The sequence below is a fragment of the Vigna radiata genome, chromosome 6, assembly GCF_000741045.1.
Source record: "Vigna radiata var. radiata cultivar VC1973A chromosome 6, Vradiata_ver6, whole genome shotgun sequence".
NCBI lineage: Eukaryota > Viridiplantae > Streptophyta > Magnoliopsida > Fabales > Fabaceae > Vigna > Vigna radiata.
In genome coordinates this window covers 35,888,914-35,912,033 of record NC_028356.1, presented here as the reverse complement: position 1 = coordinate 35,912,033, position 23,120 = coordinate 35,888,914, and the positions used below count along the sequence as shown (strand labels likewise).

The 23,120-nt window shown below is 32.7% G+C and overlaps 4 protein-coding genes across 9 annotated transcripts; all 4 read right to left on the bottom strand.

The window, feature by feature from the left end:
• On the bottom strand, positions 1-3,220 carry LOC106762962 (arabinosyltransferase RRA3). The gene is made up of 2 exons (XM_014647101.2): positions 2,796-3,220; positions 1-1,359 (listed from the first exon to the last, which is right to left on the bottom strand). Exons 1-2 carry the CDS (start codon positions 2,964-2,966, stop codon positions 244-246), a joined length of 1,287 nt encoding a protein of 428 aa, XP_014502587.1. The 5' UTR covers positions 2,967-3,220; the 3' UTR covers positions 1-243.
• Positions 3,221-3,591: 371 nt separating this feature from the next.
• On the bottom strand, positions 3,592-7,995 carry LOC106765036 (probable protein phosphatase 2C 55). The gene is made up of 5 exons (XM_014649524.2): positions 7,753-7,995; positions 6,680-7,604; positions 6,113-6,437; positions 4,948-5,097; positions 3,592-4,265 (listed from the first exon to the last, which is right to left on the bottom strand). The coding sequence occupies exons 2-5, from the start codon at positions 7,429-7,431 to the stop codon at positions 3,969-3,971; spliced, it is 1,524 nt and encodes a 507-aa protein (XP_014505010.1). The 5' UTR covers positions 7,432-7,604; positions 7,753-7,995; the 3' UTR covers positions 3,592-3,968.
• A 3,697-nt stretch (positions 7,996-11,692) lies between these two features.
• LOC106764153 (peroxisomal membrane protein 11A) lies at positions 11,693-14,877 on the bottom strand. Of its 6 annotated transcripts, none has more exons than XM_022782576.1 (2): positions 13,844-14,877; positions 11,693-11,900 (listed from the first exon to the last, which is right to left on the bottom strand). In XM_022782576.1, the coding sequence occupies exon 1, from the start codon at positions 14,672-14,674 to the stop codon at positions 13,880-13,882; it is 795 nt and encodes a 264-aa protein (XP_022638297.1). In that variant the 5' UTR covers positions 14,675-14,877; the 3' UTR covers positions 11,693-11,900; positions 13,844-13,879. The 6 variants fall into 6 exon arrangements, with proteins under 6 accessions (XP_022638297.1, XP_022638295.1, XP_022638294.1 ...); XM_022782574.1 differs by lacking the exon at positions 11,693-11,900 and adding an exon at positions 13,386-13,680 and having other exon boundaries at positions 13,840-14,877; XM_022782573.1 differs by lacking the exon at positions 11,693-11,900 and adding an exon at positions 13,386-13,641 and having other exon boundaries at positions 13,840-14,877.
• A 5,425-nt stretch (positions 14,878-20,302) lies between these two features.
• LOC106762937 (protein BRASSINAZOLE-RESISTANT 1-like) lies at positions 20,303-22,590 on the bottom strand. The gene is made up of 2 exons (XM_014647064.2): positions 22,207-22,590; positions 20,303-21,526 (listed from the first exon to the last, which is right to left on the bottom strand). Exons 1-2 carry the CDS (start codon positions 22,450-22,452, stop codon positions 20,831-20,833), a joined length of 942 nt encoding a protein of 313 aa, XP_014502550.1. The 5' UTR covers positions 22,453-22,590; the 3' UTR covers positions 20,303-20,830.
• Positions 22,591-23,120: the final 530 nt, after the last annotated feature.

The following is a 23,120-nucleotide window of genomic DNA, read 5'->3' as shown; positions in this document are numbered from 1 at the left end:
TTCATAGCAGACAATTTGAATTTTAACGCATTAGAGATAAGAAATATATACAAAGAGAAGAACGTAAGGTACACAAAAAACCTGTTTAATTATCAAAAGCAACAAATTGTAAAACTTAACAAAAAGTAAATTGAGATAGAACTGATCCTGGGAGGTGAATTGCAATGGTTGCCTCTGTATCACATCAATTCGAACATACAAATCCTTCTCCGTATTAGAAATATGTTCACTCTCACGTTCCTATCAATCGGAACCATCTGGGAAATGGTCCAGCGCATCCTGCTTCCCATTGGCATAGAATTCAACTATTGCCTTCATCCTCTCAAACTTGTTAGGATGGTAATTAACATGTATAATCACAGGCTTCAGCTTCTTGAGTTTAGCATCTTTTCTGACAGTCTTAAAGAGAACCTTACTGTTCATAAAAAGGTACATATCCATCGTCCTTTTTGCAGCATGAAGTCCTTCGTAACCAGGATGAGAAGGGAAAAAGAGCTCCTCGTTGAAAACAGCCTGATCCCACGCTTTTGGGTCATTGGAGAGCCGGTTAGCAACACGATCCAAGAGCTCAATTGAAGGAATAGTTGGCCTTATGTAAAAGAAACCAGAGTTATAAACCCATATTCTCATGGTATGAGCGTACCGAGCCCAACCCATTGAGGGTTCATCAAAGACATCATTATACCCGTAAGCTGTCATGTTATTGTGACCATCAGACATAGATTCCACATCTGAATCCCTATAGAGATAATCAAACGGGTTCTGCAAGTACACAATGTCAACATCTGAGAGGAGAACACTGTAACCCAGTTGCAGAAATTCTCTCAAAACACGAAATTTCAATCCCGAAACAGCATGGTTACCACCAATCTTCCCGACTGCATCAACACCTTGATCAGGATCTCTTCTATACACAGGAACATCATTGGATTTGCAGAACTCTTCAATGTTATCATCTAAGGCAACAACCAAATAATTAGGAATGCCAGCCTTCTTGATGTTGGTGAACCATAGCTGCAACATCTCCTTCACATTAGAGTTAGCAAGGGCAACGATTATCTCTTTATAAATAGCAACTTCCCCCAAGATTTTGGCTAATCTGGGGTTCACAGATTCATCAGGAATGACGGGTGGATTGGTTCTGAGAGCCTTGACGGTTCCAAAGGGCCCAGCCTTGTGTCTTTCACCAAAAACAAGAAACTGTTCCTGTGCATGGCCCTTTCCTTGCTCAGCCAAACGCAGCTTCTCCATAAGATCCTTCACCTGCTTCTTCAGCTCGGAATTTTTCTCTTTTGCTGATAGAATATCAACTTTAAGCGCATTAACTTGCTCCGGAGATTCGCATGCAGATGAAACCGTCTAAAATCAACAGTAACAATCAATATTTTTCATACACATCCTTCTACATAGTAAGCGTTCTATTTGATATATTTTAAGACATTAATTGCATTTAGTCTGTTATTAATGTTTCCTTTACTTAGTAGTATTACGAGAATAAATGAGTAGTACTCCAAAATTACAAGGACAGGTTAACTTAATGCCAGATATTATAAATAAGGAAATTTAATCAGACTTTTAAAACTATTGTTCAATCTAGTCTCTAAAATTAATACAACCAGTGAATTTGGTAGCCAACGATACAAAATCAATCAATTTAGTTCTTCTTGAATTTGATAACCGCACATCCATTTGGCCCCTTGTGTTAGAGACACCAAAACTGAAGCGCAACAAAATCAAGTACTGGGAATCAAAATGGTAGATGTAGCATAAAGAAGGGACTAAATTGATTGATGCACAACGAAAGTGAAGAACCAACATAATACAGTTACCAAAGTTAAGCATTAAATTGAGAGAACATTGATACTAATAACTAAAACGACTAATTATCAAAATGGTGTATACACTAATTAATCAATTATAAATTTTCATGCATGATAAGATTGTTAACTATTTCAGTAAAATACCATATTTTAGTCCTTGAAAAATTGTAAATATTCTCACATTAGTGTCTCCTGAAAGTTCAAGATTAAATAGAGACAATGTCATCGTATATAAGCGGTCACAAACTTTTCCTTACAAATTGGTTCTATAAGATTAAGTTAAACGTAAAAGTTCACATGGTATTAGAGTAATTGGTTATAACTTATCCTAACAATGTAATAAGCCCCAACGTTTTTAATACTTTATCACTTTAAAATATGTTTGATAAATTATACTTTTTGGAACCTTGTTAGAATTTTCTTATTTTAGAGACCAATATCATAACACTTAGTTTTCAGGAACTCAAAAGATGTTTCATCCCAGTAATTACTTTAAAAGTCCAAGAGTGATTAGTTCACAGTGTAAGAGCACAGAATCTAAACTTAAGAAAAAAAAAAAAAAGATTGTAAATTGAGAGCTGAGTGGGTGATTTAATCAAGAATAAATTTGAACCATATAACATCACTCCTAACCCTGCAAAGAGTAAAGGATCACTTTAGTCACTGGAACTGGCAGGTCATGTCATGTCATATTAACTTCCGAAATTCAAAATATGTAAAACAAGTCCCTGAAATGTCTAGCAAATTTCGAAATTTCATTACGTACTGTGATTTTAATCCTAAATATATGTTAATACTACAAGTTTAGCGATACTAGATCATTGAATTTTGAACTAATTTGATCATCATTGCTAATTTCCTTCAGTTCAAGGACTAACATAACAGCATGTGCAAATTCCGGTAACTAAATAACCATTGACTCGTAAAAAGAAAAAGAAGAGATAAAAAAAGAGAAAGAGGAAGATGAATGAAAACCTTGGGGTGGCGAATGAGAGTTGTGGGAGCGGCGGTGAAGAGGCCATTGGGAGACAAGAAGGCGAAGACGCAGCCAATGAGAACGCCGACGACGACGGCGGCGACGATTCGAGATCCGACGGATGATTGGGCTTTATCTCTGGTGAGCAATGCGTCTCTCCGACCCACCATGCTGCGTCTCTCTATCAGATCCGATTCGAAACCCTAAACGGAACGAAAAGAAATTCAGATTTGAAGTCACAAGGTTGGAGGAGCTGTGGCAGCTGGCAGAGAGTGGAGAAGAAGTGTTAAGTATTTGTTTCTCTGACTTTGACAGTTTCAATTCTTATTAATGTGATTCATCACACTTTCATTTCTTATTGATGTCATCATCCATCTCATTATAACCAACCATATTCTCTCAAACATTTCAAACTCTTCAACATGCCTTCCATTTATACATATAAAAAAACAATTATCTGTTTAGTTTATCCAATTGCTGGTTTTAGTCAATACAACAACTTTTAGTTGATTACTTCATTTTACTCTGTATGTGAAAATCTCGTGGCTTGAAATGTTCTTTTTATACATATATAATTAACAGAATAATATAATGTAGCTTGACCATAAAAAGCTTTGGGGTGATTGTGGTTTGTTAAAGGAATTGAAGAAATGTTTCAGATAAGTCTAGGTTGAGTTGAGACGGTGTGATGTACAAGTTGGTTTATGGAACGTTTATATAAGATTATGATCATAAGCAACATGTAACACTACACAACCCCGTGTTTCTGAAAAGAAATGAATTGAAACATACTACTGAAAACTTGAAGAAATGCTTATCGAATATGCATTTTTCTGCTTGTACATTGTTTTCTTTAGTACAAATAAAATAGCAGAAATAGTAAATGACAACACCATCAAAATCAACAAAAATGTAACCCTAATTCGTGATAGGGAACTATGAGATAGCACTCCATTATTTGCTATGTTCACAACATTGACAGCAAAAATTAACCTCATAGAAGTCAATAGACTCGGTACTTAACACCTCCACCTCGAACAAATATATTTCTTCCCTAACTGGACTAACAAACCAAGCATAACAAGGACGACTGTGACCTAAAAATGTTAACTTAAAAACATGTCACAACCGTTACAAAAGTGATTATATACAGAGGGCACAACAAAACGGGATTATGCGTCTGCTGAGCCAGTAACGTATGAAACTACAACTGTGGTATCATCAAGCTTGCCACCGTAGTAACGGAAACCAGCATCTTGAGCAGCGGTTGAGAAAGGAGTCTGTCTGTCTTTATCAAGTGCCCGTTGACGAGCCAATGCAGCTATCTTCTGGGCTGTAACTTGAGGACTTAATCCCGCTCTCATGGCGTGAACCACCACTGCCGTAATCTCATTATTGTACAAGTTATCAAACAGCCCATCTGTACCAGCAACTATGACATCGCCAGGTGCAACAGGAATGGTAAAAACCTAACATAAACAAAGCAAACCATCTAAGCATCCTACTAGTAGAAAAAACTTAGATGCAGAAAATCAACCCTCACAAAAAATTGAATGAGTTTATTCTCCAATCACCATCAAGAATAACCCAAAACCAAGTTTGACTACTAGTTCACGGTTGAATTCTTAATGTAGAGACAGGTATATCGGCAGGAAAAAGAATACCATAGTGCATAAGCTAGACAAAATAGGGCAGAAAATCATGCAGTAAACAGTTCTATAGAAGAAACAAGCAGTCTCTCCCAGAAGCAAAGAACTGAGACTTCAAATACAAGCCAGCACACTAACAATTATATCAGCAGCCGAATATTGATTCATGAAACATAAACTGCGAATATTGGTGCAACCAGTTGGAGATTGCAAAATATGGCAGAAAGCCAATAATTAGCTATGCCGTATAGCTGACAGCATCATGGGCATATAGTGGAAGTAAGACAATAGTTGAAACCGCAGCAGGAGGATGCAGGACGCATGCTGCAACTATAGTGGATGCAATAGTGCACCGAGTCACATTTGCATATCTGGGAAATTCTACTACGAAATTGAGTTACAGAACCCCCTATAATGGCTATTTAACAAAATTGGCATACATAATAAGCTTGAGTCCACAACAATAAATTGAATGGAACTGTCAGAATCTGGAGGAAAATACCTGACCAGAACTAGGTAAATCACCATTCCTACCACATTCCAGCTGATAGGTGAAATTGAAATCATGTTGCTGCACTGGGGATCGGAATACGGTGCACCCATCTCGGACTACCATAAACCCACTGTCTCCTAAATTGATAGCATTAAGGCCCTGGGCAAGAAACACGCGATAATGAATATATGTTAAGAATGAAACAAAAACAACTCTTTCAGAATTATATAATAACATAGCAAAATTATTTACTTACAAATTAGAATAAAATATTTGTAAACAAGAAAAATCACAAGCCGTCAAGTAAAAATATAAAATGAAGAAAAGCAGGAAAAAAAGAGTCAAAGTTCACAGGAAGGACATCGTTTGGAAGTTACTAGGCAATGTTTGGTATGCAAATAGAATGGAGTGGAGTGTGTGCTGCTTTATTCTTTCTTGTTCCACTCTTTAACCAAAATGCACCATTTTATGTCCAGTTCTATTTTCTTTCCAAAATGTAACAACTCATAATATTTCACCCTATTTGAAGTAGTCTACCCCTAATGCTAGTATGCTGACGTAGTAAATCACTCAACAATCCCGACCATGGAGCTTCATATTATGTAATCTTATGCTTAGATGTATCCAATGCTAATGCTAACAAAATTATATTTCAGAAAATTAACTGTCACAACTTACAAACACATAAAAAGCCCTTTAAAAGTGATTTTTAACTATTACAAGCACACTGAGGACTACTTTTACCATAAATTATTTAAGACAGCATTTGGCTATGTAAACTGGAATTTTTTCATCATAATTCACTACGTATGTTAAAATGCACTAGGTCACAAGATCTATAAAGATCTAAGATTATTGCTTTGAAACTTCTCCACATAATCAAGTTACCAAAACAGTGAAAATTATTTTGGAAAGCCAATATATTGCAGAATCATTTACCGGGACCCTATATGGGTTTTCCACAAATGAATGCTGTGGAATGAAGAAAATAAGCTGAAAGGGTTAAATTAATCGCCGGAAGAAAATTGGATAGTAGAATAAAGATACTCATATCAACGAAAAAGGAAGCAAAAACTAAGGAAGTGAAATTCAGTACTACAGTAATATATGTCAAAGTTATGGTGCATAAGCTGCTGTAATATTCCAAACAGAAGAGCATAAAGGAGAAGTTAACCTGATCAGTAAGTGCAATGATGCATGCGGTAGAGGAACCCTTAGCTTTTGTACTTGAGTGTGCTTTTTCCAGCACCCTAGCTGGATCAATTGAACCTTTGGGCTCCTCCTGAATAGCTTCCACTGATTTGGACATGAGCTCACGAGAGTAATATCCAGCATTAACACCAAGATCTGCCCATCCACCAACACCATCTGCCACCCCTATTGCTTGCTCCTCAGAACATATAAAATGAGCATCTTCTCCACCGGTTTCTTCTTTATCAGGATGAGGCAAGTAGCATGATCCTGATACTAACTTAAGGGTCTTCCCTGAAGGAGTTTTCCTGCAGTCAACATCTCGAATCATGTAATACAAGCCATAAGATTGCACATTAAAAATATACTTTTAACCACCATATATAGCTTCCAAATTTTTTATTATATAGCTTATACATGTCAGTTGATCCAAAAGGCAAACACCAATGAAATTTACGAGTTTTTTCCTGTATAGTGATATCACCGTGGTGTCAAAATCACTGGACCAAAATATCATATGGAGTAAAATAAATAAGAGAGAATAACATACTGTTCAGATGAATCTGCAGAACTGCTTGACTGTTCCTCACGGACAGAAGTGTCAAAAGGTACGTCATGAGCAGGCCCAACTGAGTAACACGAGTTTGACAGGCTATGGAAAGCTCCAGATCCTGACTGCATGTAAGGGTGAGAATTATACAAGGTCTTGGCGGCATTATAAATAAAATATCCATAAATCGCACTGTTATCTGGCTGCTGATGCTTTTTCAAACTCATGCTCACTTTTCCACCATTCCTCAAACTCGTGTTTAAACATATACTACCAATCCTCTTGGTTGACACTGATCGGCGAACACCCTTCAAACTCGGGTTGTCTACATAAGATTCACCAACCACTACCCCGGGCAAGTGAGCAGCCATTGCCTTAATACGAAATCCAGTTCCACCACTAGAAAACTGATCAGGGCCGGCAAGGGCAGAACCAATGTGGTATCCACAGACCTGAAACGACGGCCCCGACACAGACGGAACCGAAAATGTCCGAGACAGAGTGTCAACCACAGACAAAGTTCTTTTTTTTCCAACCAATTCAGAGCTGGAAGCTAAGGCAACGCCAGGGCGCACGAGCAGGCTAAGTTCCACACAATATGAACTATGCACAGAATGAAAAAACTTAGAACTACCAAACCACAGCTTTCCTTGCCCAATCAGAATTTCAGCGGAGTCCAGTATTCCCCTTTCTTTCCCCACAACCGATCTCTGAATTGAAGCTCCAAGCCTCGATAAGTAATTAGATGGCATTTTATTCTTCACCAACCCAATGATCAAGGTTCACCAAACACAACAAGAGGGTTACCACCACCACAACAAGCTAAACAATACAATCTCATAGCTCCAAAAACATTAACACCTAATCCCCTTTCAACAAAGCACACAAACAAATACCTTCAACGACCCTTCAATAATTCAGACACCTGGGTTACATTATTCCACAATTAAACTCAAAACCCAACAAATCATTCATTGAAGAAAACAATCAAGCTCGTAATTAAAACTAAAAAAAAATCAAAAAGAAAAAGAGAACTAAGGAAATTCAAAATTGGAGGGAAGAAAAACCCTAACCGTAAAAGGTCGAAACGTAACCAAAAGGGTTATTGTGTGGTTAAATATTGAAGGGAAAAGGAATTTCAATTAAGTGAATGAATTTAGACACGTGCCACGAGGGAGCCTTAGGATTTCTTTCCGTAACCTTTGAAGATTGGAGAAGAAGAACCTGCAATAGCCGCAACAAGATGAAGACCTTCGAGAGCAAGAAGAAGAAGAATATCGAAATTTGTCACAATTTCAGGAATCTCGAATTTTCCACGGCTTCTAAATATATTATTAATTTATCTTGTTATCTCATCAAACAGAGATAAGGCCAGAAACAGAAAAAAATACTTTATTAATTAGTAAAATATTGTTAAAAATGTTTACATAAATTTGATAGATATAAAAAGGTTTTTTTTTTATCAAAATTTCAATTTTATTGTCATAATAAATATTTAGTTGGAACAATAAATTTTATAATTTGGGAGAGCTAATTCTCACTTTCGAAAATGTTTTTACAGGAAATTTGGTTAAAAACTATTTTTGCGAAATACTTATTTTAAAAGGTAAGCTAAATATAAAAAATGTAATTCCAGAAAAGATATTTCATACCCAATAATAGTGATTGCTTAAAATTATTGCGAATCTTAATAATAACTAAATCTTCTTTGCTGGGTGAAAAATATTTATACTAGTTCTTTAAAAGTAAATTTTTATTTTAGCAAGATAATTCGTTTTTATTATAAATAATATAAGTAAAATTTCCCTTTTCTAGTAAAATTCTATTTTAATTTTGGAAAGTTTTGTTTTTCACCAATCTCAGGAGAATGTCTTTTGTGGAGAAGTTAGTTGAAAATCAATAATAGAAAATCTTACCTTTTTTAAACAAACCTGTCTGCTGATAAAGTTAGTTTTTTTTAGAAATCAAATATATACAACATATTTTTCTAATTTCATATTCATGAAAAGAAAAAACAATCCTTTTTTATCTCTCAATATAATATCTCGTTTTAATTGTTTTAGAAAGTAAATCAAATATAGGAAACAAAGTATTATATTGTTTAACCGTTCCAGATAATTTTTGGTTATCACATTATTAATTCTACTATAATTGGCTAAACTCTTATTTTAAATATGTTGGATAAATTTTATTTGTATTTTTCTATAAGTTAGTCTTTTATCCATAAAGAAAAACATTGATAAGTAGATTAATTCGGATACTTAAATAATATTTAAAAATAAAAAATTTGTTAAGAGATAAACTTAGTATAATTATGTCACAATTAGTTTGAAAAGAGAGATAGAAAGAATTAAATATTATCAAATATCATATATGACTTTTGATTTTGGAGATTTACAATGTTAATTTTCTTTTTATGATAATTTATGTAATTATTTATCAGCATTCTTAGGAAAGTATTTGTCTATATTATCATAATTACAAGATCTTGATTGTACATTAGTACTTATATTTAATCAATACATTATCAATGCAAATTATAATACTATTCTTTATTTTGGTATCAAAACTTTCAAGTTAACTGTTCTTGATTCATAACAACAATCATCATGTCATCCGTTGTCAATTAGAAAAAAGACCTACCTTCTACCATCTTTGTCAAATTGGACAAAAATAATTATAAACTATGGAAATCTCTAGTCTTACAAGTGATTAGAAGATGTAAACTTGATGACTATATATTAGGGACAATAAAATGTCCAAACCAATTTATTGTTGCAGAGAACACGACAACAAAATTCAATCCTAGTTATAGGATTGGCAAACCCAAGATCAAGTCATTCTAGTATGGTTGATGAATTTTATGTCAATTGACAGTGTAACTCAATTGCTTCATTGTGAAACATCAAAACAACTTTGGGATGAAGCTCAAAGTCTTGTCCGTGCACACACCAAATGCAGAAATTTGAATTTCACAACACACGTGAAAAAGACATGAAGACGGAGCAATATTTTGACAAGATGAAAAATCTCGTTGACAAGTTAAAGTTAGCAGGTTCACTAATCTCTAACTTTGATTTAGTAATTTAGACACTAAATGATTTGGATTTTGATTACAATCCAATAGTTGTTAAGTTGTCTAACCAGATTAACATTAGTTGGGTTGAATTGCAAACTCAATTGTTAACCTTCGAAAGCATATTAAATAAACTCAATAATTTCAGTCGTCTTAACCTGAATATATCTACAAACTTTGCTGCAAAGAAGGAGTTTAGAGGCAATGTATTTGAATCTAAGGTGATTGGAGAAACTCTAATTTCAAAGACAGAAGAGGTGATAAGAGAAGAGGTAGAATGTCAAAACTAATATGCCACATATGCAAAAGGATTTGCCACATTGTTATACAATGTTATTATCGATTTGATAAGTCTTATATAGAAAAACTCAATCAGTTGGAAATAAAAAACAAAAAACACAAAACACATTTTTAGCTTCACCTTATTAAGGTTAAGATTATAAATGATATTTTGATAGTTGAACCAACAATTATGTAACTCACCAAAATGACAAAATTCAAAAACTCAATAAAAATATTGACATGAATTCTTTATTTGTTAATAATGGTAAAAAACTGAAAATAATAACTTTAAGATCAACCAAATTGAATAATCTTCCTCTAATAAACTTTGATTTGATTTGAAAATTTATAGTTTTAATTTATAATTATAATGAATAATTCTAATTTTATTTCTTATCTTATCAGTCGTTCTATTTTATTAAATATGTGTTTCGTTTGATTTGATAATTTTAGCGACATTCATGTCACATATTTTAAGTTAATCTCATTGACTTAATCATCAATTCTTCGACACTCTGTCATTAAATCTTCTTTGTCAAGAAGTTTTAAAATCTATGGAAAACACTCTTACAAAATGTCACCTATCCAAAACATAAATGTATAAAGACTGAAAATTAATATGTTAAAGAAATACAAGTCAAATCATAACAAACAAAAATAATTCATTTGCCTTCAATTGGACAACGGGTCTTTTCTTATGTAATCACCATAATATTTTTTTTTTCATTTTCAATAATTGTGATATAGAGAACATCATCTAACCAATATACAAAAGATGGCGGCTTTGTAAATCATTCCTTTCAGGTCTTTATCTCTTAAAAGCTTTAAATGTATCTTAATTTAAATTTAATATAGTTAAAATAATAACATTACAGCTTTAATTTATTATTGTATCATAAATATTAATAATTAAATATATGAATTGGTTTTATTATATATTTTTAATATGGCTAGCTTTTTGGCATGTTAGTTTAGAAATTATGAAAAAAACAAAAATATTGGTTAATTCTTTAGGCAGGTAAAGAAAGTTTCAACACAATGTGAAGAATGATTGACGTACATAATCCCTAAACCTATGTAATAATATACATTAACTGTTGCTATTAAATTATAATTTTGAGGTTTAAGAAAATTCGCACATAAATAGTTCGTGGAATCATAAAAAAAAAGACAAAAAATCATAAAACACTTTTTTTTTTCATAATTTCAAACCATGTTAAAAAGAGTTGAATATTTTTGTAGTTTCTAAATTTAGAAACAAAATTAAAATTAAAATTCCTTATTATTACATACATTTATACAATTTTTATTTTCAAACTTTAAAAATCAATAAATATAATCATTTTAATCAAACATTATTAATTATTTTAAAATATTAAAACACATTTCAAATAAATAGAACGTATGTAAATAATTCAAATTCAAATGCTACACTTTAAAGAAAAATTAAAATCATTGAATTAAAATAATTATATTGATTTTTTTTCAAAATTTAAAAATCAAAATGCATAAAATTCTGAAATAGAAATAAAAAAGTTGTAAATATATTTAACCCTTAAAAAATTGTATAAAAATCAATTTTAGTATTTTCATTTAGTGTTTTAACAAAAGTTAATTACATAATTTATGATAAAATTATAAATCAAAGTTATTATATTCTTATTTTTTATTTACATTTAAGTTTATTAAATGAAATATTATATATGTGTGTGTGTTTGTATGTATACCTATGTGGGAATTTTTCGATGTTTGACACAGGCTATATGTAATGTCTCCGTCATCCTCAAAACCTATACCCTCGTGCAAACCTGTCTCGCCCATTTCATCTTCCATATTTGTTTCATTATGCTCCTTAATTCATAACTGAAAAACAGATAAAAAAATTATTATAATGATTATGAGCAGAGACTCACATAACAGTCGAAAGTAATACTTTTTCCTTTCTTTGTTATAACTGGATTTGCATTTACATCTGATCTTTCAGTCCTTAGATACATTTTTATCATGGAGATATAATTATTATGAGGATCTCATAAAAGTAAATGTAGAAATCTTAAAACTTCTAGTGACAAAAATGTTGAAGAAAAAAAAAATCAAAATCAAACTTATAATTGGATCAATGTGGCCAACATGGAACAGGAGGAACAAAAGTTTGATCTTATATATATTCCTCAAAACCTTAACGATGACAGAGATATCACTTTGGCTGAAATGGTAATTGGGGCTTCATGGACATCCTTCTCGTAAGAATGTAAATAATTTAACTATTTGAGGACAAATTATTATATATTATGTTCATGTTCATGCTATACACAAGTATTGCAAGATGATATCTTCATGTGACTCATGAAAAAGAATATTTCATTAATCGATCACTTCATATCAATGCACATATGCAAAAATGCAATGACATACTCTGCGTTATGGTCTTGTACTAACTCGTATTCTTTTGGTATACCGAATACGGTGTGTTTAGAAAGTAGGACAATTGTATGATAGTCAAATTTCCTAAATGAGAGATCTTTCAACAAATTAAATGTTATATAAATAATGCATGACAACATGGCAAATGTAACAATGACAAATAACGAAGAAAACCCTAGAAGTAGAGAAGAAGATGTGGGAGTTCAATGACAACAATCCCATCTTTCCGAGGATGGTAATATATTAAATGAAATATAAGATGAAACTCCAATAAGTTTGAATACTTTATACTTGAATCTTCGCCATGGTCTAAAATTTCCATCAAGAGAGTGATGAAGTTGAAGATAATATTTATGAACTTAAAGTCAGTATTGAATAATTTTCAAGTCTTATTACATTATATTAAACCCATGGACATATTATTGTTTTAAATTTATTCAGCAAATCTCATTTTTTGGTTACACACATAATTTTTTTTTAATTAATCAAATTTTCCTCCTAGTTGCAGTATAAGGAAGAATGAAGCAGAATCTTTCTGGAGAAATACCCTTCAAAATTCTGAAGCATTTTCAAAAAATTTGTGAAAAGGGACAAATATTGCAACTTCATCTAGTTTTTTGTGTGTACACAATGGTGGCAATGATGCATATACCAGAGATTTCCTGCAACCTGTCTAAATTCATCAGCACTAGACCGATCCTAGAGTGCTATATAGCCAATGCCTCTCAACAGGGATAAAGTGACCATGAAAATGCATTCCTAAAACAAATCAAGCATCACATACGCGTAATCAATTTATTTATTCTTTTTATATGAAGCCACACTAATTCTGTAAAAAAGTGCTAGCAAGAAACTGCCCAACACACTCTTCCCAACCAACAGGACAGAACATCTATCGAGTAAAATTGATTGAAAGCTACAAAATTATGAATGAACTTCATTAAACAACAAGGTAAGTTGAATCAATTACAAAACTAGTCAAGTGATTAGTTGTCATACAAGCCTCCTAATCCTATGTGAACACTCACAATACTCATTCACTCTAATGCAATTTTCTTTTTCCAGTTGATAACATTTTCTCCATTTCTCTCTTCTGGTTCAACCATGGATTCTAACACACAATTCTACGTAACACAGTTTCATCTATCAAAAACATGACTCTCTTTTCTTCTATCAAAACCTCGCCAAACCAAACAAAGTCAGTCAGCAAGCAGCAGAACTGCCACAACCACAAGAAGACAAAGAAGTAGAACAAACAAATAGAATCATGGCTATTTTAATTCATTTAATTGATATTAATTGGCAAATCCAAAACTATAAGAATGAGAAAGTAACAAAGAACAAAGCACCAATTTTTCTATCTACACAGTATACATACCTACATGACTTTTTATGCATGAAAAGAAGTTGTGAAAAATTCAGCAAGAGACCCAATTCTTGTGAGTGCTAATGAGCGCAGACAAAAGCCCTGCGGAAGCCATGAAAACCGGTTTCGAAAACGGTCCATTCCCATCCAAAATATCGTCCAAAGCCATAACCGCATCGGCCAAATCCTGAATAACCGAAAGCCTCTTCATCGTTTTCTTCTCTCTCAACTTCCGCAACCTAGACTCTTCTTCCACGCACCCAATCCCTCTCAAGCGCGAGATTTCCACGCTCGACGCCAAACACGACTCCTCCTCAGCAATAATGTTTAAATCGGTGAGTTTGAGCGCCACGCTCCCGAAGTACCCGACTAGCTCCGCCCACGCGCTCACTTTCTGGAACGCGCGCGCGTGTTTGGGATCGATGAGGCCAGATTTCGCCAGCCAGACGAACTGCTCGACGAAGTAGTAGAAGCCTTCGCCGCCGTAGGCGAGGAGGGTGAAGAGGAGGTGACGGTTGGAGTGGTGGTGGGAGGCTCGCAGAGCGTTTAGGTCTTGGACGAATTTTCCGAGTCGGAAGGCCTTGCGGCTGACGCCGACGCTGGATTCGAAGGATTTGAGGCGGTGGTAGAGGGCGGGGTTATTGGAGGATTGAAGGAGCGAAGAGGCGAGGATGAGCTTGGTTGCGTAACGGGAAATCTTGAGGAGCTTGTCGACACCGTCGCGCTTCGCGAGATAGGCTTCGATGTGGTTCAATAGGTCTCGGTGGTGTTGTTCCTTCGAGGGTGGTGGCTTGCTAGGGTTAGGGTTTGGCGCTGGTGATGTGGAAGGTTTGGGATCGGAATCCATGACAATCGATTCGGGGCTGTAGAAGGTGTCGCCGCCGGTTCGGAAGAAATAGGCGGTGGCAGTGGCGGTGCTGCAACTTCAAGTGCCTCCGTTGTGATCAGAACACGTAACAAAAAGTAATGTTAGATTGAACCAATAAAAGAAAAAAAAAAATCGATTTTTCTTTTAAGAGAATCCCGTTTTGGTAAAATCGTATAATTGAAATGAAATGAAAATCATCATTTAAATCGATTTGAATTTAGTATATTTTGTTTGACTTGTATTTGGACTCATTTACCTTAAAATATAATTTAATTTAACTTAGATTCATGCTAATTTGATTTAATCTCAATATAGATTAACTTTGCTTCACTTTGATTTAGATCAATTCGGTCCAAATTTTGCATGAATTTTATCTAATTCTACTTTAAGTTTAATTCAATAAGGTATTTCATAATTTTAAATGAAGTAGAAGCATTTTGACTTTAGATTTTTAAATAAAAATATCTCTATTTAAATAATATGAATTTGATTTGAAATTTTGATTTTTTCATTCACTTTTAGATAGAAGGTAAGTATATTTAACAAAAATTTTATAATAAATATAATTGATGTAATTAAAGAAAAGAAATATTTATTTTTATTTTAATAATATTATATTTATTATTTATTTTTAAGCTATGCTGGAATTAACTAAATATATAGGTGAGGAGAACCTCATAATTCCACACACCATTTAAACAAAAAAAAATGTTTAATAACTTTTAGTTCTAGCATATTCAAACCATTTGAACAAATTTTGATTATATTACATGGAAAATTTAAAAACCATATAATGTCTTACATATTATAATGTAACATGGTAGTATATGGTATAGGAATTAAAATTTTTAAGAAATTAACATTTTTCTCTTAAAGTTTTTTAAAATATATATTAACATGGTAGTATATGATAAAACACTTCAGTTTAAGATGAATAAAAAAGTACACACTACTCAATAAAGAACATAAGTACATTAAATTATTGGAGTGTTAAGAAAATGAAGAAAAAATATTTATTACTACATTGAGTGTATTAAATGTAATCTTCACTGTAAAGATCGTCTAACAGAAAAAAAAAACATTCAAAATAGTTAAAATTGTACAACCACCAACAATTGTTCTACAAGAATTAATTACTTCAAAAATTTATATAAATTTGTTCAAGAGGAAGAAAGGCGAAGAAAGGCAATGTGCAATATGCAAAATTAATTGGTCAACAAAAAAACTTTAAGGATGAATACTATTAAGAACTTTGCAAATTAGAAGGAATAGCACTTCAATCTCACTTTACATTAACAAATGGTTATCTTTTATGACAAGCAAAATTATGATCAATGATCACAAAACACTAAATCTATACATCTTAGTTAGAAGTGATTATTTGTAAAAGAATATTCAATTATTAGTTAAAAGCGATTGTTGTTCAAATAATACTTAGTTAAGTCGAAAGCGACTTATAAAAGAATGCATGTTTAAGTCAAAAGTAATTTATTGAAAGAATACTTAAATGGAGTTAGTCAGGAGTAACTTGAGAAATAATATTTGATTGAGCCATGAGTGACTTGAAAAAGAATACTTGGTTGAATCAAGAGTAGTTAGGAAATATTGATCTATCACTGGCTTCAAAAAAAGTAGTTAAGAGGTTAGGCGTGAGTTACTCAAATTGTAGTTCATAACATTAGTCTTTTAATGAAACTCAATTAGTTAATTAATAATTGAATGTAATATATGCAATCAGATGAACCAGTTTGAAAACATCATTCATACTATCTTTATTCATTTACTTTGCATGTAATTTTTTACACTAACATTGAAAGAGGTACATTGCACAAACACTCGTAATGAAAAGGTATTTTAAAATAAGTAATCGATTATGTATTACGGTTATGCTTGATTATTTTCATCAAGTGAAAATATCACTGGTCGACTTTTTAACAATTACACAATCATCTTTTCTATATTAATAGTCATATGATACATGCGCAACTATCAAAAGGGTTTAAAAACACAATCCAACCTCTCTTTTTGTTTTTTCTTTATTTTCACATATAAATATGCACATTTTTAAGAAAAAGAAATAATAACTACAAAATATAATTCTTTTTCTCTATCCTCAACTCATCTTTGTTGAAATTGTTCCTTTGCAACATTCTTTGCTCCCATATAACACATGATAATTATAGTTTATTGAAAACATAATCACACAAAACAAGATAAATTAGAATTTTAAAAGTTTTCATACATGGTTTATTAAATCATACACACAATATTACATTCATATCTTACAGTTACATCTCATGTCAAAATCTACTCACATCAACCACCACATACAATTTACTCTACTTGCACTAAATTAGACTTAAATATTTGCATAAATCATATTACTTTCCCTAAGTTATTACTACAACAATATTATATAATAAGAACTCAAACCACTTATATGGCAGGATAAATCCCTATGACCTACCATAATTCTATTTGATATTATTGACTAGGTTATAAGAATCTTCTTTGACTCTCACTACCTAATACTTTCAATATGCTGTCTACATCTCAACATAGTATTCATTTCTTAAAAATAACTATGTTTTCAAACATCATATGTTATATCAAAATCATAACTCTACTTTCATTCATTTGTTCATCATTTATCACATTTAAAAATATTTAACTAAATATATTGATCAACGATATAAAAATTGATGAAAGATAAACAAATTTTTGCATTTAAAAATATTTAAAAACATATTTTTCAAAGTTTAAAAAATTATCTCCCTCACCTAGTGAATTAAACATATGTTGCAATTCTCTTAACTATAGTTATAGTTGTTCAACTAATGACATAAGGATGACCATTAAATTTTAGTTGTCCTAAGTAAACTTCGTTCCTCAAATGATTAAAGTTTTTACCCACCAACTAAACTTGTTGGAAATTAATTTGTATAATTAAGTCATATAATCCACTTCTTAACAAAATCACTAATTTTTTTTTATAAAAACAATTCATCGAATGAGAACTTATTGACTAGTGACAAAAACTCTCAATTTTTTAATTAAATGAAATTTTCTCAATGAAAATTATAGTTTGTCCAATAGCCAAATCAGTAGGAGTTTTATTTAAATAACTCGTCCAATACCTTTAAGTAATTATGAAATTCTACAAAATATAACAAAGGTTTAATTGGTTCAATTATAACTTTTTTATTACTAAACTATGCAAGATATAAATAAACATTCAAGATTCAAACAATGCACAAATTCTACATAAAATCAAATATTATGATCATGTCATTTTCATGTTCAAATCTTTTGATATAAGTTACTATAAAAATTTGACTTGTTTTCCTTACTTGTTATTGTTAAGTTATACTACCGATTTCACTGCTTTCATAAGTTAAACTTGAATAAAATAAAAGAAACTTTGATATATAACTTAATATACCCTAATAATTTGGTTTTGTGTTAAAAAGACCACATGTAAAATCCTTAATTCTCATGTGCAAAAACTTTTCGAAATTAACTAAAGAGAAAGAATAAAAAGAAATATACTTTAAAACAAATTAGGATAATATAAGATAACTTTATTCTTCACGAATCCCACCAAAATAGTGTTTTAACAAGTTTTTTTCTAAAATAAAATTTAAAATTTGTATAGTTAATTTTTTCTACTTATAAGTTTAATAATTAATAAAATATTTATATTTCATCTCGATTATATCATTTCTACTCTTAAATGATTTACTATGTTCTATTTAAAAATATCTATTATCACTTTTTATGAAGATTTCATTTTAGTGGAATGATATTAATAATTTTCTATTTAAAATATTTTAAATTAATGGATATGTTTTTATTCGAAAAAATTCACAAATATTTAAATAATGTACATAAAGTTTCTCTTTCCAAATTCAAAAGTACGAGTAACAATAAAGATAACATTTCCAGAAATGAGGAACCATTCCCTGCCAATGCAGCCACTCATTAAAAATAAGGTATTGGCAGCAGAAAGAAATTAACATCACTCATGCAATAGGTAAGACTACAAATAGACGCTGAAAATTCAGACATGACCACAGATCATCACCAACCAAAGAAGGGATTTCTTTTTCAAATGGTCGCTTATCCAATAGCTTCATAATATTTCCAATTCCAAAGTCGAGATAACATTGGTGCAAATTGATTTAAGATAATTGTCACTTTGAATTGATTTATGGTATACTTTTTATTAATTATTCTCTATGTCGGCAAATATGTTTGTATTACAATAATATAAATTTAAATAAAGATATTATATTAGACCAATTATGATCTCGTCATATGAAAAAAATCTATTTATAGTACATGAGGACTTCATCAAATGATAAGAGTAATAGTAAATGAGTGAAGCAAAGAGTACTCTTAAGGAATACCACAGAATTTCAGCAATAGGTTTGCCACTGATAAAAGGAACTGGCATACCTTATAACTCACATAATTTGATGGAAGTAAAGATAACTTCCTTAAAATGTGGCTCAACTTTAGAGAATAATTGTTCAAAATTACGAGAAAGGAGGAGAATGAAACACGGTTAGAAATGTCAAGTGAAAAGGATTCCTAATCATAAGGTGATAATGGCATACAAATAAACGTCTACCAAGATATTTGAGAAGAAGTATCAAGACATGTGGACATATAACAATAAATAAAATTTTTATCTGCAATTAGATTGCCAATCTATCGAAGATCAAACTTCCACATATATAAATAAATAAATATCATAACACGTACAATATATAGTTGCATTAGAAGTAAGTTTAAACTAATGCACCTTGGTGCCAGAAGCTCTTCACCATATGAAGGTACGGAGGAGAGTCATTTATTTGTACGGGGCCTTATCCTTGCAATCAGCAGCAGAAGTTCAATCAACTAAACATAGGAAACAATTTCTCACCCAAAAATATGAACCAAAGAAGACACTCAACATTAACAAACTCCGGAAAGTAAACACGTACCAATCGTTATCAGGCCAGATTTAACCATAGACAATCAATGAACTGGAACGAGCCCTGTATCACCTGTAAATATTTTCAGTTTTCTTATGACCTGTTCCACAGCAATAGTTAAGTATCTGACTTAAGTTGTTATGCCTTTCTATGTTTTAGGAGTTGGTTCTGTTTTCTGTGCAGCCTATTTAAAAGGCTTTTACTCGTTTAATAGAAGTGGAGTATTCCTTCCAAACAGTTTCTCTATCATTTTTCATTTCGGCTGTTCATGTAACATCACCAATGACTATTTAAAGACGTTCCCACAAGTTGCCTTACTTCTGTAGGTACCGCGAGTATCTACATCTTCTGTTCTTCATTACAGATATCCCATAACCTGTGTTCTCCAAATGATACTAGCCAAAGAGGATTCATCAGAATTTCCAATTCACGATCAATGATCTCAGCAGATATCACTTGAACATTTTCTGGTGACCCTCGTCAAATGTTCTTAGTTGAAGGAAATTGTGGCCATGCAAATATTCGGCAAGTAAATATATGGACCAACCTCAAGGTTCTGCAATGAATTATCGTAGGGAAGCAACGGAACAAAAATGAGACCCAAACCATCCTCACCCAACCAAGAATTATGCTGAAAATAAATCACAATTTTAAAAACAAGCCATTACTGAAGCTGTTAGAAACAGATAAATTACTTAGAATACATAAAAAAATATACCAAATTGTCAAACCAGAAGGGAGATACAACGGCAAATCTTATACTTCTTTCCAAAGAAACCCCATCACACCACATGTTATACACAGCACCAACTAGGAAACAACAGGCGACAGTGCCAGATGGCTTCATGACCAGAGACTAGTAACATAATTCCATATTATAGTTCACGCCGCTTTGGGCTCATTAAGTTATCAATGGGGGTCGATTGGTAGAAAGACAATAGAGACTACTATTTCACTTTGAGCTCACTACAAACCTGTTGGTAAAAATAAAAATCACATACAAACTATTTGATACAAAGAACAACAACAATATAATTTAAACGTACGACATTAACAAATAATCTGGTCTTGTGAGCTTTTGACAGACAAGAAACTTGACAAAACTTGAAACTTCAATTTCAAATCACCAAGATGAAGCAATTCTGTCAGCAGCCTAACTCCGCACCTTCCCGCTTCCAAGCGTTAGTTCCAAATCATCCAATGCCACTTCATGAATTTTCTCCCCAACCCAAGGCTTTACCTGTACCCCAAACTCTTCAGAACTCGTCCTCATCTCTTGGATTGAGTTATCAGGCACACCGTGTGGAACCAAAGGTTTAACAAGATTGAAAGTTGGAGAAGCTGGTAACGTAGATGCAGAAGGACCAAACGATTGGAATTTCATCCACTGGTTAGACTCACAGGTGGAAGTATCAGACTCATCACATTCTGGAATAGTGGCGGGGGTGTAAAGATGACGGTGAGTGGGGCTGGCAGGAGCAGAAGCTGCAAAGAGAGGGTAGTTGAAGGAGGTCATAGATTCTTTGGCAATAGACTCCCATGTGGGAATTGGTTTTGGATTTCTTGACGTAGGTGATGACAGAGGCGGCGTCACAGGGGCACTGTTTGATATCCTCAGAGGAGGAAGAGACAGGGACGCATTGCGAATGTATGGAATGAGGTTTGATACATTATCCTTATCCACATCTAACCGAAATGGGCTTGGGAAAGAGGAGGAAGAAGGACTCACTTGGTATGAAGGAATTGGACTGGGGTACGACGAAGAAAAAGGACTTGGGCTTTGAGAAGAGCAAAAGGGAACGTTTCTCATTGAATTCCCTGCACCATTGGCCAGAGGTGGCTTGCAACCCTATTCACCCAAAACACACAAAACTACGTTACCATTTCAAATCAATCACCTTAACACAAACAATTTAGAGTCCAGTGAGTGACGAAAAAATTTAATCACATTAACACAAACAATTTAGAGTCTAAAGTAAGCAACTACAATAATCTCAGTAGTTGATGAGAGAATCATCAATTCGTATTATATATATCACAGATAATCGCGTTAACAATCTAGACTCTAAAGTGAGTAATACTCTGATAAATCTCAGTAATTGACAAGAAATCCTCCATTAATATTTTCCGTAATTACACAGTGTACATTTTTTCCATTTACAATTGCGATTATTTACTCGACCTACGAGATAAATCAATCAAGTTAACACACATCTCGAATATCAAAGTTCACTTCCGTTTTCGGTACATCAACAGGCTGAGATTAGTTGCTACTTATCATAACCTATAATTTACGTATCTAATTACGCATTAGAAACAAGGATCAGAAAAAAAATCCGATAATTAAGTTAGAAATCTTCGTTTGACGTTAACTAGAACAATGCCTACACCGTCTCGCTTCTGGTTCCTGAGCGCAATGCACAGCTTAAACGGAAAGCTAAACGCACGGTTTGATCGAAATGAAAAATCAAAAATAAGATCCAGCGACGCTGTAACGGTTCGAAAGTGTGATTTGACTTAATTTATTACCTTACGATAGGTAGTGCCGTCTTCTTCGACGCACCAACCAGCTTCGGCACAAAGCGCTTTGAGAACTTCGTTGTTGTCACAGTGCTTCGGCAAGTTATAGTTCCCCTGAGCTCGAAGTCCAGAGTATATTTTCGCCGCGATCGCTCTTCTCCTCCGTTCTCTCCTTCGGTTATTCTCTCTCTCCCTCCACGACGGCTTTCTCCTACTCGCCGCCGCCGCCGCCGAGGTAGCTCCGTCGGAGGCCATTTTCCGGCGACGGAGACTAGGGTGTGCGCGCTGCAGGCGATTTAAACCCGAGGATAGTGCAACGAAACGGATTCACGAGGATCGCGCTTTTCTCCAATTGTCTTCGCTGGATGAGTGGAAGAAATGAAGAATCTGAAAAAGGTAGCAGTAATAATACATATATACGGATACTATTAATTATATTTTGTGAGTATTATTATATATTAAAAGTTTATTATTTTCATATACTGAAAAGAAAAAAAAAATTGATATGATAGGAAAGTAGTACCTCTTGTTTTGCAGATGTGTAACATATAATAATTGTGCTGAAGAACAAATGTCTAAAATTAACTAAGTTCAATTCTTAAAAAAAAATTGAAAAGAAAAAGATATTGAATTAGATTTATTTTAATTTGAGAACAAAATTTGAAACTAATTCAATTAAATGTGACTGAAAATAATTAAACTCGGTCCCTCAATAAAGAGTTAACTTCATTATTTTATTTTAAAAATATGTTAGGGTTGTCAATTAGTTTATCTATCCTATTACATAAAAAAATTATCTCTCTCTCTCGTGTTAATATTTTATTTTTAATTTTATTTTTTTTATAAACTTTTTAAATTAAAAATATTATTTTATGTTAAATTATGTGTGTAAAAACAGATTAATAATTAATGAGTAATAAATT

Bases quoted from the DNA above. Each gene is read 5' to 3' on its own strand.
- LOC106762962 (XM_014647101.2), bottom strand. From the start codon at position 2,966: ATGGTGGGTCGGAGAGACGCATTGCTCACCAGAGATAAAGCCCAATCA. The intron at 1,360-2,795 runs GTTTTCATTCAT...TGTTGATTTTAG, and splicing joins CTCTCATTCGCCACCCCAAG to ACGGTTTCATCTGCATGCGA.
- LOC106765036 (XM_014649524.2), bottom strand. From the start codon at position 7,431: ATGCCATCTAATTACTTATCGAGGCTTGGAGCTTCAATTCAGAGATCG. The intron at 6,438-6,679 runs GTATGTTATTCT...TGTTGACTGCAG, and splicing joins TCTGCAGATTCATCTGAACA to GAAAACTCCTTCAGGGAAGA. The intron at 4,266-4,947 runs GTATTTTCCTCC...TGTTTATGTTAG, and splicing joins ATTTACCTAGTTCTGGTCAG to GTTTTTACCATTCCTGTTGC.
- LOC106764153 (XM_022782576.1), bottom strand. From the start codon at position 14,674: ATGGATTCCGATCCCAAACCTTCCACATCACCAGCGCCAAACCCTAAC.
- LOC106762937 (XM_014647064.2), bottom strand. From the start codon at position 22,452: ATGGCCTCCGACGGAGCTACCTCGGCGGCGGCGGCGGCGAGTAGGAGA. The intron at 21,527-22,206 runs GTAATAAATTAA...TTGGGTGAATAG, and splicing joins ACGGCACTACCTATCGTAAG to GGTTGCAAGCCACCTCTGGC.